Genomic DNA, 12,269 nt, shown 5'->3' with positions numbered 1-12,269 from the left:
AAATTTTTATTTATTTTTTAATTAATATATATAATAATTAATATATAATAATAATATATATAATATTTTTAAAAATATTTATATATTAATTTATTTTTCTATTTTTATTTTTAATTCATTTTTCTTTTTTAATAAATTTTCTTATGCCTTATTGAAATTTTATTAATTTTTTTTTTCTAATAATTAGGTTTATAATCTAAAGATAGAAATGATATTAAAATTTTTAGATAATAGATTGAACTAAAAATTTATTAATTTCTATAAATTAATTTAATATATCACTTCATATTAATAATTATAAATAATATTTATAATTAAAATATTTGAACCAAATTATATTAATTAATATTTTTAATATTTATAATTAAAATATTTTTAAAATATTAAAACCAATTATATTAATAATTAATTAATTAATTATTAATAAAATTAAATTAAAATATTTGAACCAGATTATATTAATTAATTATAAATAAATAATATTTATAATTAATTAATATAATAATTAATAGTTATGAATTTTTTTTTTTTTTATATATTAAAGTAATTTAATGTTAATAATTTTAATTATGATATAAATAAAAAGCCCTGACCAATAGAATAGGATTATTATTATTACTTTCATTTGCATATCACTTTATCGTCATCTAATGCACAAGATTTAAAAATATTAAACATATTCATTACTTTCACATGCATTATTATTATTACTTCACATGCATTATTATTACTTTCATTTGCATATCACTTTATAGTCATCTAATGGACAAGATTTAAAAATATTAAACACATTCATTACTTTCACTTTTATTTACATATCATTTTATCTTCATCCAATAAACAAAATGTAAAAGAGTATATGGTCCCCATGATTTTAAGTTTCTGTGGTAGTTTATTGCAGTGGTATAATCTGGATTATCCACAGTTTATTTTCATTCTGTCCATATTTCAAACCCCAAAATAGGTATTATGAATGAAATCAATTATTGCTTATTAACTTTTCACTTTTAATATTTGTCCAACTTGCTAGCTGTCAACAACAAATACCACGTGATTTAATACATAAACATGTATTATGTTAACACAATGTTAACAAATCCTTCTTATCATTTTGCTTCAGTCCTTTACTTTGTGAATAGTTTCTATAAATGTATGCTCCTTCTGGTTTCTTCATCTGTGAAACTCCATTCCAGTCGACTAAATTGGATTGACTGGTTGAGTTCGTTAGCGAACTTGTTTGAAGATTGATTGGATTTGGTGAGGTTCTTCACATCCAAATTATATTTCAGTGACCAGGTCTTGCTTTCAATGTAGTATAGATTTATCTTGAGCAGGGATACAAATTTTCAATGTGTAATTTTTTCTTCAAAGTTTGCAATCCCATGATTATAATGAATGTAATTTTAATCCATACTGTTACTCTCTTTCTTAGTTTCTTTTGAGTTGATAACTACTCTCTGTTTCTGTGCAAATATTTATTTATTTACTGCGTCATATGAAAGAGAGAAATGCACAATATTTAAAGTATCTCCATATGTTTTATATATTCTGTTCAGAACTTTTATCACATAGAATATCTCCAAACTTCCTATTTATGCTCAGCTTTCTTTAGTGGCTCATCACTTTATATATGGCAAATGGAATGAATATTGCAAGCATGCTTTATGATTTATTGGTGTCCTTATTTTTCCAGAACTCCATTCTGTTTTTTATATATTCCATGGCCGACTACAGTAACCGTCTTTTTTTTAAATCACTCGGTTATGAATTTCTGTAGCTGGATGGTCGCATGCAGAGGGCATGTTCGAAGAATATCTGATGTTATGCTGTAAACTTGTTAAAGAGTTTTCTGGTTAGTTTACATGTCCTTTTTTTGCAGGTGGGAAAATTTATGGTAATTTAGTTGTCAAATATACAGTAAGACAACTACTGCCTGGAATAACGGGCTGATAGACCAAAGGGCAAACTTTCACTCCTGATGCCATTAACCTGTTTCTTTAAAACAGAAGCAGTTTTAGTGCATACTCCAGTTTTAAATTAATTATAATCCATATTTGACGTGTATGAGTCAAGGTACTCAACCTTATCTCATTTTAAGTTAGATTCCATGCTCATGTTATTTGTGTAAGAGATTCTTTGGAAGCCTACATTGTTTCAAATAAAGTCATCTTAGATTCTCACTTTTAGGAATGTATTCACAATGTTCTCAATGTGCTCTTCGAAAAATAACATCCTTCAAGACATCCTCTATGTTTTTCTTTGAGATATATTCAACCCTTAGACAATGTAAGCTTCGACGGAAAAAAAAAGAAAAAAAAAAACAATCTTTACCTTCAGACTGAAATTATTCACAAATTAATTAAAAATTTACTAAGTTGCCAAGCGTATGTATAAAAAATTGTTGTCCATTTGAAAATACGTAGGGAGGAAGAACAATTTTAACAATTTTGATTCGTCATTCCTAAAGAGAAAGTCTTCCTCTACTAGTAATATTAACAATGTCTTTTTGCTACCAATAATAATATTTGGTTCTCATTACTCCAGTTTTATAACCTTATTTGTTGATGATTATCATTTGATTTGGAAATATTAATAAATATTAAAATAAGAAAATATAATATTTTGTAATTTGATTATCATTTAAATTGGAAATATTAATAGATATTAAAATGACAAAATATAATATTTTGTAATTTGATTATCATTTAATTTGGAAATATTAATAGATATTAAAACGACAAAATATAATATTTTGTAATGTTAGTTTAAAGGATGATGAATTTTTTTAAATTTTATTTATCTACCGTGTATGTTTTTTGTAACAAGGTTTCTAAAATTTTAATTTAATATTTAATGATTAGCATAGTGATTTAATCTCTTCGTAACATTTTGAAATATTTAAAATAACATACATAATATTTTAAAATATTTATAATAGCATACATAATCAAAGGTTGAAATCTATTTTCAAAATGATTATTCTCCTTTTATTTTTTTATTAAATTGATTAATTAAAAAATCATATGAATAAGGGTCATATGAAGATGACATATTAAAAATCTTTATGATAAAATAAGAAAATGTTTTAATGCTTATTATGAATTGATGACCATGAGTGTTTGCCAACCATTTAATTTATATGATTGTGCTATTTCATATGTTTATGTCTATTTCATAAAGACCATTTAAGTATCAATAATTATTAGGTGGATGGTAGAGGATTATCCTCTATGAAATATGTTGAAACATTCACAAGATTTATTTTCAAGTCTTTTATGTTTTTTTAATTAATTTATCTCAAATTAATTAATTAAAAAAAACATCATACCAACATATGTAATATTGGGTGTTCGTATTGATAAGCCATAGTATTGTAAGAATAACTATTTCCATGTTAATAATTTCCATAGTAAAATGGAAGTGAATCTGTCTCTTCCGAAACATCCAATAAAATTGGCACTATACAACTCAAATTAGTATGGCTCTTGCCCAAAAATGACACACACAAATCCAAAAATAGTCAAATTTAAAAAAATAAAAGTAAATCTTCATAATTAAAATATCATGACATGTTTTTTAAAATTATATAAATTTATCTAATATATATTTTAATTAATAATAATAATAATTTAAAATAAAATTATAATTTAGTTATTTAATTAATATGATTTTTTTTAATAACTTGAAAAATATATAATGATATAAATATTTTGATATTTATCATAATTATTTTAAATAATATAAAATATATAATAAAATAAATATTTTAATATTTAATTATAATTATAATTTATATGATATAAAATATACAATAAAATAAATATTTTAATATTTAATCGTAATTTAATTTATATGACTGAGTTAATATACATTTTAGTTGATTTATTTCATACATTATATTTAAAATTATAAAAATCTTAATACAGCCGTGGTTTAAGCGTCAGTACACATTTTAGTTGATTTATTTCATATATTTTAATTTAAAATTATAAAAATCTTGATATATTATAGTGGTACCTAGTGGGTTTAATTAGCTCTCCACTACTTGATAGCTAGCCAGCTTAATTCTATTCTGGTGATAGTGTGTAGCAAAAATTTGAGTAATTTCTATAAACCCAGAAGACTATAAAATTTGAATATCTTGAGTGTCACTGCCATGTTGAATTTGATGTCTGTTCATTAACCGGCTTGGCATGGACCTGGTCACGCGTGAGCTTGACATGTTAGAGTTCGGCATTTTAATAACATTTGGAATCTATGAGCATTTGCGTTTTACGATTCAAACGATGCCAGGTTCAAAATTTGCAGTAAAATTCTGATTTTGAATTTGTATTAGGTAGTGAGTAAATGGCTTCTTCTGTGGTTGATCTTCATAGCTGTTCTTTGCATTCAGGGAACGGAATTCGCAGAGTGCTGGAAGACAGGAGGTGCAGGTTACAATGGGGAATATGTGGTGGGTAGTTGCTGGACTGCTGAGCTTACTCTTGTCAGGGTTGGAGGCAGAGTACATTCATGAATTTAGGGCCCACAATGATCACCCATTTGCACAAATTCAACTTGATAAGGCCTCTGTTGAAATAGACAGCTCTGCTCATATCGCAGCCAGTCCCAGTGTTCTTGGTGTTCAGGTATTATTCTATTCTTTCTACCTCTCTGTGTCAACATTGAATACCTTTCTAGAAACACACCTTACGATTGGGGGCACACTGGATAACACAAACGTCGTTCAGCTTAGGCGCCAGTTTGTAGGGGTAAATATTCCACCAATCTCATCTCTTTCTTAAAGCATGCCATTAAGGTGGGGGTAGGGCAGACCATAGCAACAAAGAAACTATGCTCGACGACTTGATACTCCGTCCTTTGTCAAATACTCTATACCATATGATAAACCTGAAATAAAGGTAATGTAGATGCGGAGGCTCCCATGGATATTATTACTTGCATACATTCATCTTATTCCGGATGCCTTAAACATGCACGGGATCAAAACGACTTTTAGGTGCAAATTTATCTGTGTTTAAAAGACCACGGATTAAGATGGATTTATGCCAGTGTATGTAACATTATGGAAATGAACATGGGATTTTTTCTATTTCCAATTTCTTTTAATAATTGTAAACCTCAATTTTTTTATTTATAAGAATTATATGTGAATGGACATGGCACATCTTATTCACCTGACATGTACGGTGCACCTAGGTTCGCTTTTGCAGTCATGTGTTATAAAATAACTCCAACATATTGGAACTCCCAAATAGCCCAAATGCATCCATGTGCAGTGTTCATTTGCCAATGTGTATAATCGTGACTGTATTAACCTCTATATTTATGTGTTGTCACTCATTATTCATGTAGACCCCCTCTCAGGTTAATTTACTATTTACTTTTAAATGTAACCCCTTATATACTATCGTTAGGTCATAGCATAATATTCTTTCGAAAAGCTTTGTCTTCAAAGCTTTGTGGTTAAGGATTTTACATAGAATGAAACCAAGTAATATGATTTTTTATATTTTTGCTTTTTTGATGTGATTATTGATTAGATTCATCCATCCATATTTGACTTACTTGTGAAGATACTTGATAGTTTGCTGTTGCATGGTTTCTTTTCATTTTATTCAATGCATTGTTGTAACTTTGTCAATTTGTTGTATGTGTTGGTCTTACCGCATAAATTTGTTTTATGTCCTGGTCTTATTGCATAATTCTCTCAATTACTAGTTCCACATGAATGATTTTAATTTTGCTGTCTTCTGTTTGGAAGTGAGATTGTTGTTCTGTACTTTCTTGTAGACTTTCTTGCTAATGAGGCTGTCAATATTGTTCCATTTTTTATGGTTATCAGTCATGTTCTATCCACTGTGCATTTGTCTTCCTTCTAGTAGTGTAAAACATTCTAGCCTTTGTGCTTGAATTCGGACAGTGTTTGTTTGAGAGAGATTGTTGTCAAATATTTTCGTCATGTTTCCAAATTTAACTTTTACCTCCTCTAGCTAAATTTCAACTTCTTCGGGTATATCCTCTAATGACCTTGTATCTTCGCTTCCTTCTACTTCTTATGGTGAAGGGTAATGCTATCCATCAATTTCCTTTGTGTTTGTTCAATTTTTGTTTGCATTTTTAATTTGACTTCGTTGTTATTTATGACTTCTTTAGCTTTCTAACAGATTTCGTCTTCAACTCTTTCTGTTATCTCTTCTATCTATAATCTTTGATTTTGCCTCCTGGAGAGGTTGTTTTACATTCTTAACATCACTAAGAAAGGTTTAATGATAACTACATAAACTTTATTTCTTTTCTTTTCCTTTTCACTTTATCCTTTGCATCGTTGTCCTCTTGCCAATTTTTCCTTCTTTTAATCTCTTTGTCTCCCTAATAAGCACCTGATTAAGGGCCTACAATATGGAAAACTAATCATCTTTCTTCGTAAGTTTTTCTTTTAACTTGTCTTTGTCCTTTTGCAATTTGGATACTTCCACATTATTATCTTTACTTTCCTTCATGCAATTCGATTTTTATCTCCTCTAAATTTCTTTGAATGATTTTTATCTCTAAATTTCTTTGAATAATATTTTCATACTTCATTAGCTTCATTTATGTCTTTTGACCATCTATCTAATCCTTCCTATTTGAATTCATTATCGAAAGTTTGAGCCTTCCTTTTAATGTCAAAAGAAAATCACAAACTAGAAGCTTTCCTCTTACATCACCATGAACAAATAAATTCCTTCCAATTAGATGAAAAGGACATTTTTTCTTTTTCTTTGTATTTACAGGAATCAACAACTAGGCCAAGCTCGTACTCACATGACATGCGGTTGATTTTGACCGCTACCGCTATAACCTCTAGGTGAATCCATACACACACCCACGCACGGTCCACATGGTAAATCAGAGAGATTTGAACCTCACACACACACACACACACACACACACACATATATATACACACCATTTGGTTCCCCTGTTAAGTATATCTTCTTAATATCTCTACAATAGTTGTCCAATTTTAATATATATATATATATATATTTCCTCTGAATGCGTCTTGAATAACCTAAATTGGAGTCATAGGGTTCTTTTTCAAGATCCTTAACCTCCAAATCCAATATCTCTACAACAGTGGTCCAATTTTTAATATATATATATATATCTTCTATTTCCTCCAAATGCCTCTTGAATAACCTAAATTGGAGTCATAGGGTTCTTTTTCGAGATCCCTAACCTCCAAATCCAATATTTTTACAATAGTTGTCCAATTTTTAATATATATATATATATACTTCTATTTCCTCCGAATGCCTCTTGAATAACCTAAATTGGAGTCTGGATATTCCAGTCAAAAGTTATGCCATGTCCTTCTTGTGGGGAGCGGTCTACATACCAAACTTAGATTTGCTATATCTTTGAGATTTCTAATCCAATATCGCTTAAATTTCAACTTGTACAACTTGAAATGTCTCTTTCTGTTAAAGTTGGCAACTAGGGCCAAACTCCATGTGGATCACCTTATTTATGGCTTCTGATATTTTTCCTAGATTCCTCTCACTGAGAGGTGTAGGATTGATCTAAAGATCATCCGATTCCGATAAGTATTTATGGAAATATGAATTTATTTTTGTCAAGGTTGGCCAACAAACTTATGTAGGCTCAGAAGCCCAACAGTCACGTCTATTCATCCTCAACGTTTGCATATAAATACAAGGAGCATTCTCCTCATTTGGACAATTCAATTCACTCATCTTCTCTCTCTCTCTCCTACGCATAAAAGGAGCCTCTCTCTCTCTCACACATGTGGCTGAAAGGAAGACATCTTAGGGCAAGGAAGACGCAGAAAGGAGGACACTAGGACAGCAGGTCATCTCTTTGACTAGCGTTGACCAGCGTTGACCATCCAGAAGTGCGGATTGGGTGTGGTTGCTTCTCTTAGGCAGGACGCAATTTTTGGCATGAAAATCAAGGTGATCTGACCTCTAGTTTGACCGGTGTTGACTGCCCTAGTTTAGGGCTGCAGTTGAATTCAAAAATATGCAAATTGACTGTACTTTTGGCGCTGTTCAAGGGCTGTTTCTTCAGGTTGTTCGAGGACAAGTTGACCGGAAATTGACCAAGTATTTTAGAGGTCAATATCAATCAGTTTGACCAAGTTTGACTTTGTTGATCTAGGGTTTGCTGCTGCTGATATAAAATTGCCGAATTCAGATTTTGTACTATTTCTCTCTGCTGAACTATTGAAGATAAAAGAAGATTTGATCAAAGGGTTTCTCCGCATTGGGGTTTGTCCTTGGCTAGCCACCACATCTTGTGTCCCTTGTCTTGGCTTGTTTTCTGTTGATCATTTAATGTTCCATCTGCACTTTACTTAATGTATATGTGATTGCTAATCTGTGGATAATAAGAAGAAAAATAAGTAAACTGCTCTAAGCATAGAACATACCATAATTTAACATGGTATCAGCGCTGAGGTGAAGGCAAAGCCCAAGCAAGAGCAAGAACAAGAGCAATCACCGAAGAGAAGGTTGGCAAGGCTATCTTAAAGAAATCATGGGGTCCTCAACACACTTCCCTGCTGAAGACAAACTCCGTGAGAAGTCTGACTATCACGGATGGAAGATGTCTCTCGATCTAACATTAGAAGAGCAGGAAGTGTTGGACCATGTGAGAGGCGGGATTGTTGAGCCTCCATCAAATGCATTCGCTGCTGCTAGGAACAAATGGACCAAGGGAGAAGTCAAAGCAAGGAAGATCATCCAAGACTCTATCGACAAGCGCTTGGTGGCCTATGTTTCCGAGCTGAACACCTCCAAGGAAATCTACGATAGACTGGTGAGTTTATTTAAAGTTAATGATGCAAATCAAGTCTTGTTTCTTAGAAATAAGCTGAAGGAAATTAAGAAGGGCAAAGATGAGAGTATGCAAGCATATTTCTTAAGGATCATCGAGATCAAGAACGATCTCCTATCTATTGGGGAAGTAATTCCTGACAGGGAAATGACACTCACAACTCTTGGAGGACTGCCATCTGAATGGTATATATTCAGGACTACTCTTCTCAACAATAACGTAATTCCTGGATTTGAGGAATTAATGGCCAGATGCATTCAAGAAGAAACGAGGATGGAAGAGCAAGAAATGCCCATACTTAAAGGTCATCCCTTTGCCTTTTCTTCTCATACTAAAAGAAGAAACAATTCCAGGGCTAAATTCAAAGGAAAGGCTGGACCAAAGGGTGGAAGAAAAGGATGATGTTACAATTGCAATAAAACGGGTCACTATGCAAGGGAGTGCCCTGATAAAAGGGACTCACACCGGGACGATGATCAAAATCCCTCTCAAGGCAACCAAAGGAATGGTAGGTCAAATGGCAGAGGTAGAAGAAGTGCCAGAAATCAAGGAAGAGGACAACCATTCAAGAAGGCAAGAAATTCCAGGTATGAATCTAACACTGTTAACAATAAGCAAGATGAATACTATCTACCAGCAGCCCTATCTAGTATCTACTACTGCTCCCCTGGACTCGCTAGGAAATTGGCTTATTGATAGTGGTGCCTCAAGGCACTTCACTGGTTACAGAGAAGCTCTCTATAATCTGATAGAGAAGGAATCCAACTTGGAAATTGTTCTTGGAGATAATTCAAAATATCCCGTGAAAGGCGTAGGAAATGTCACTCTTCAATTGAATTAGGGTAATACCATCCACTTACAAGATGTATTATATGTACCTGATCTCAAAAAGAACCTGGTGTCCATTTCGGCAATGGAAGACAAAGGCTACAAGGTGGCCTTCAGTGATGGCAAGGTACGTGTATGGAAAAAGAACTTTAAAGATGCTTTTACTCTTGGGTTTCGAGTTGATTCATTATATCAGGTTGGAGGAAGTCCGCTGGGTGTCATGTCTTGTGACACATCTCTTCAGTCCGAACTATGGCATCGGAGGTTTGCTCACCTTCATTATAAAGCTCTACCCGATGTAAGAAAAATGGTGACCGGGATGCCCAAGTTCAGATTAGAGCAAGAAGGTGTATGTCCAGGATGTGCCGAAGGAAAGCTCAAAAGGGGACCATTCCCCTCAAGCCAAAGCAAGACCTTCGATATATTGCAGTTGGTTCACTCAGACATATCTGGTATGATGCCTGTGAACTCCTTGGGAGGATATTTATATTACCTCACTTTTACAGATGATTATTCTTGCAAGACTTGGATATACTTCTTGAAAAAGAAGGATGAAGTGTTCTCCTGGTTTCGGCACTTCAAAGCCTTGATCGAGAATCAAACCGAAAAGAAGATCAAGATCTTAAGGACTGATAATGGGATTGAATATGAATCCAATGAGTTTCATGACTTTTGCAAAGAGGCTGGCATTAAGAGGGAGACTACTACACCATATACTCCTGAGCAGAATGGTGTGGCGGAAAGGAAGAATCGTACAATTGTGGAAGTTGTTCGTGCTATGCTCCATGATCAAAGACTTCCGAAGTTTTTATGGGCCGAAGTTGCAAATACCGCTGTATATGTACAAAACCGATGCCCTCATCAAGCATTGGGTTCCAAGACTCCCGAAGAAATGTTCACCGGTAAGAAACCTGACGTATCTCATTTTAGAATTTTTGGAAGCCCTGTATATTTTCATGTGCCGAAAGAGAAAAGGAATAAATTGGGTGCATCTGGAAAGAAAGGAATCTTCGTGGGCTATAGCGAAAATACTAAGGGCTATAGAATCTATGTCGCTGGTCAAAGGGAAGTCGAGATTAGTCATGATGTCACCTTTGGCGAAGATATGGCTCTTAGCAAAGTAGACAATCTTCCTACTTTAAGGGGATCTAAAGAAGCTGAGACCGGGGAATCGAAGGAAAAGGAAGATGAGACGATGCGCGATGTGGAAGAACCTATGGATCCTATTGATCCTCCTTCGCAAGAGCCTTCCTCTTCCATGAAGAGGCCTTCATGGCTTAGGGGGACACTTGACGATGCTGAAGGACACATTGCACCCCGAGGAACCTTCCGTGAAAGTAAGAAGCCGAACAGGTATTAGGGATACCTGACCATCATGAGCACGATCATCCAAAATGAGCCTTCGTCATTCACAGATGCCATCAAGCATCAAGTATGGAAGGATGCTATGACCGAGGAATATGAGTCCATTATGAAAAACGATGTTTGGGATGTGGTCCCCAGACCCTAGGACAAAGCAATTGTCACTTCAAAATGGCTTTACAAGATAAAGCATGCAGTTGATGGAAGTGCGGAAAAGTATAAGGCTCGTTTTGTCGCTCGTGGCTTCTCCCAGAAGGAAGGTATAGACTATGACGAGATATTTGCACCTGTTGCCCGATATACCACCATCCGCTCGATCATAGCCCTTGCTGCTTCGCAAGGATGGAACCTACATCAGATGGATGTCAAGACTGTGTTCTTACATGGTTTGATCAAAGAGGTCTATGTGGAGCAACCCAAAGGATTTGAGATTTATGATCGAGAATCTCATGTGTGCAGGTTGAAGAAGGCCCTCTATGGGCTAAAGCAAGCACCCCGAGCATGGTATGAGAGGATCGATAGCTACTTGATGAAGCTGGGATTCACTAGGAGTGAAGCTGACCCTAACCTTTACTTTAAGGTTATAGATGACAAGCCTCTCATACTGGTGCTATATGTTGACGACCTCTTTCTAACAGGTGCAGACTCTCTCATTCACGAATGTAAGAGGGAGCTGGCTTCTGAGTTCGAGATGAAAGACCTAAGACTTATGCACTATTTCCTAGGACTGGAAGTCTGGCAGAAACCAGGGGAGATTTTCCTATCTCAAGGAAAATATGTGGTGAAGATATTGGAGAGATTCGGCATGGTGGACTGCAAGCCCGTAACTACCTCGATGGAGCTTGACTTCAAGAAGTTAAGCGGTAGTGCTGCCAGACCTGTTTTACGAAATGCTATTGAGTATCGTCAACTCATCGGAGCATTAATGTTCTTGGTGAACTCCCGTTCGGATATATGCTTTGCAGTCAACACATTGAGTCAACATATGGTTGAACCTCACCACTCACATTGGATTGGTGCCAAGAATCTGTTGAGATATCTTCGTGGCACAATCACTCATGGGTTGAGATACACTGCCGGAGATGTGAGACTACTTGGGTATACTGATGCTGATTGGGCAGGCAGTGTGGTGGACCGAAAGAGCACTTCCAGGTGCTGTTTCTCTTTGGGATCTGCCTCGATATCCTGGATGAGCAGGAAGCAGAAGTCGGTGGCTTTGAGCACCACCGAGGCAG

General features: G+C 34.1%; 1 protein-coding gene and 1 non-coding gene across 5 annotated transcripts in view; both read left to right on the top strand.

The window, feature by feature from the left end:
- The first annotated feature begins 1,110 nt into the window (after positions 1-1,110).
- Positions 1,111-12,269, top strand: part of LOC149141166 (putative inactive purple acid phosphatase 27) — a 421,526-nt gene continuing 410,367 nt past the window's right edge. Inside the window, exons 1-2 of one of the 4 annotated variants that reach the window (XM_089447350.1) lie at positions 1,111-1,214; positions 4,394-4,628. In XM_089447350.1, coding sequence (XP_089303476.1) covers positions 1,153-1,214; positions 4,394-4,628 — 297 coding nt within the window. In that variant the 5' untranslated portion in view covers positions 1,111-1,152. Of the gene's footprint in view, positions 1,258-4,076; positions 4,101-4,134; positions 4,294-4,393; positions 4,629-12,269 lie in introns of those variants that run through there. The other 3 variants (XM_089447351.1, XM_089447353.1, XM_089447352.1) reach the window with 3 other exon arrangements.
- On the top strand, positions 3,429-3,530 carry LOC149141168 (U6 spliceosomal RNA). Its single transcript, XR_016265334.1, has one exon. It is a non-coding gene; the product is annotated as a U6 spliceosomal RNA (small nuclear RNA).

Source organism: Pinus tabuliformis, chromosome X (assembly GCF_031772625.1).
Source record: "Pinus tabuliformis cultivar Carrire ecotype Pingquan chromosome X, CPIR1, whole genome shotgun sequence".
Classification (NCBI taxonomy): domain Eukaryota; kingdom Viridiplantae; phylum Streptophyta; class Pinopsida; order Pinales; family Pinaceae; genus Pinus; species Pinus tabuliformis.
This window is presented reverse-complemented; position numbering and strand designations above follow the sequence as displayed.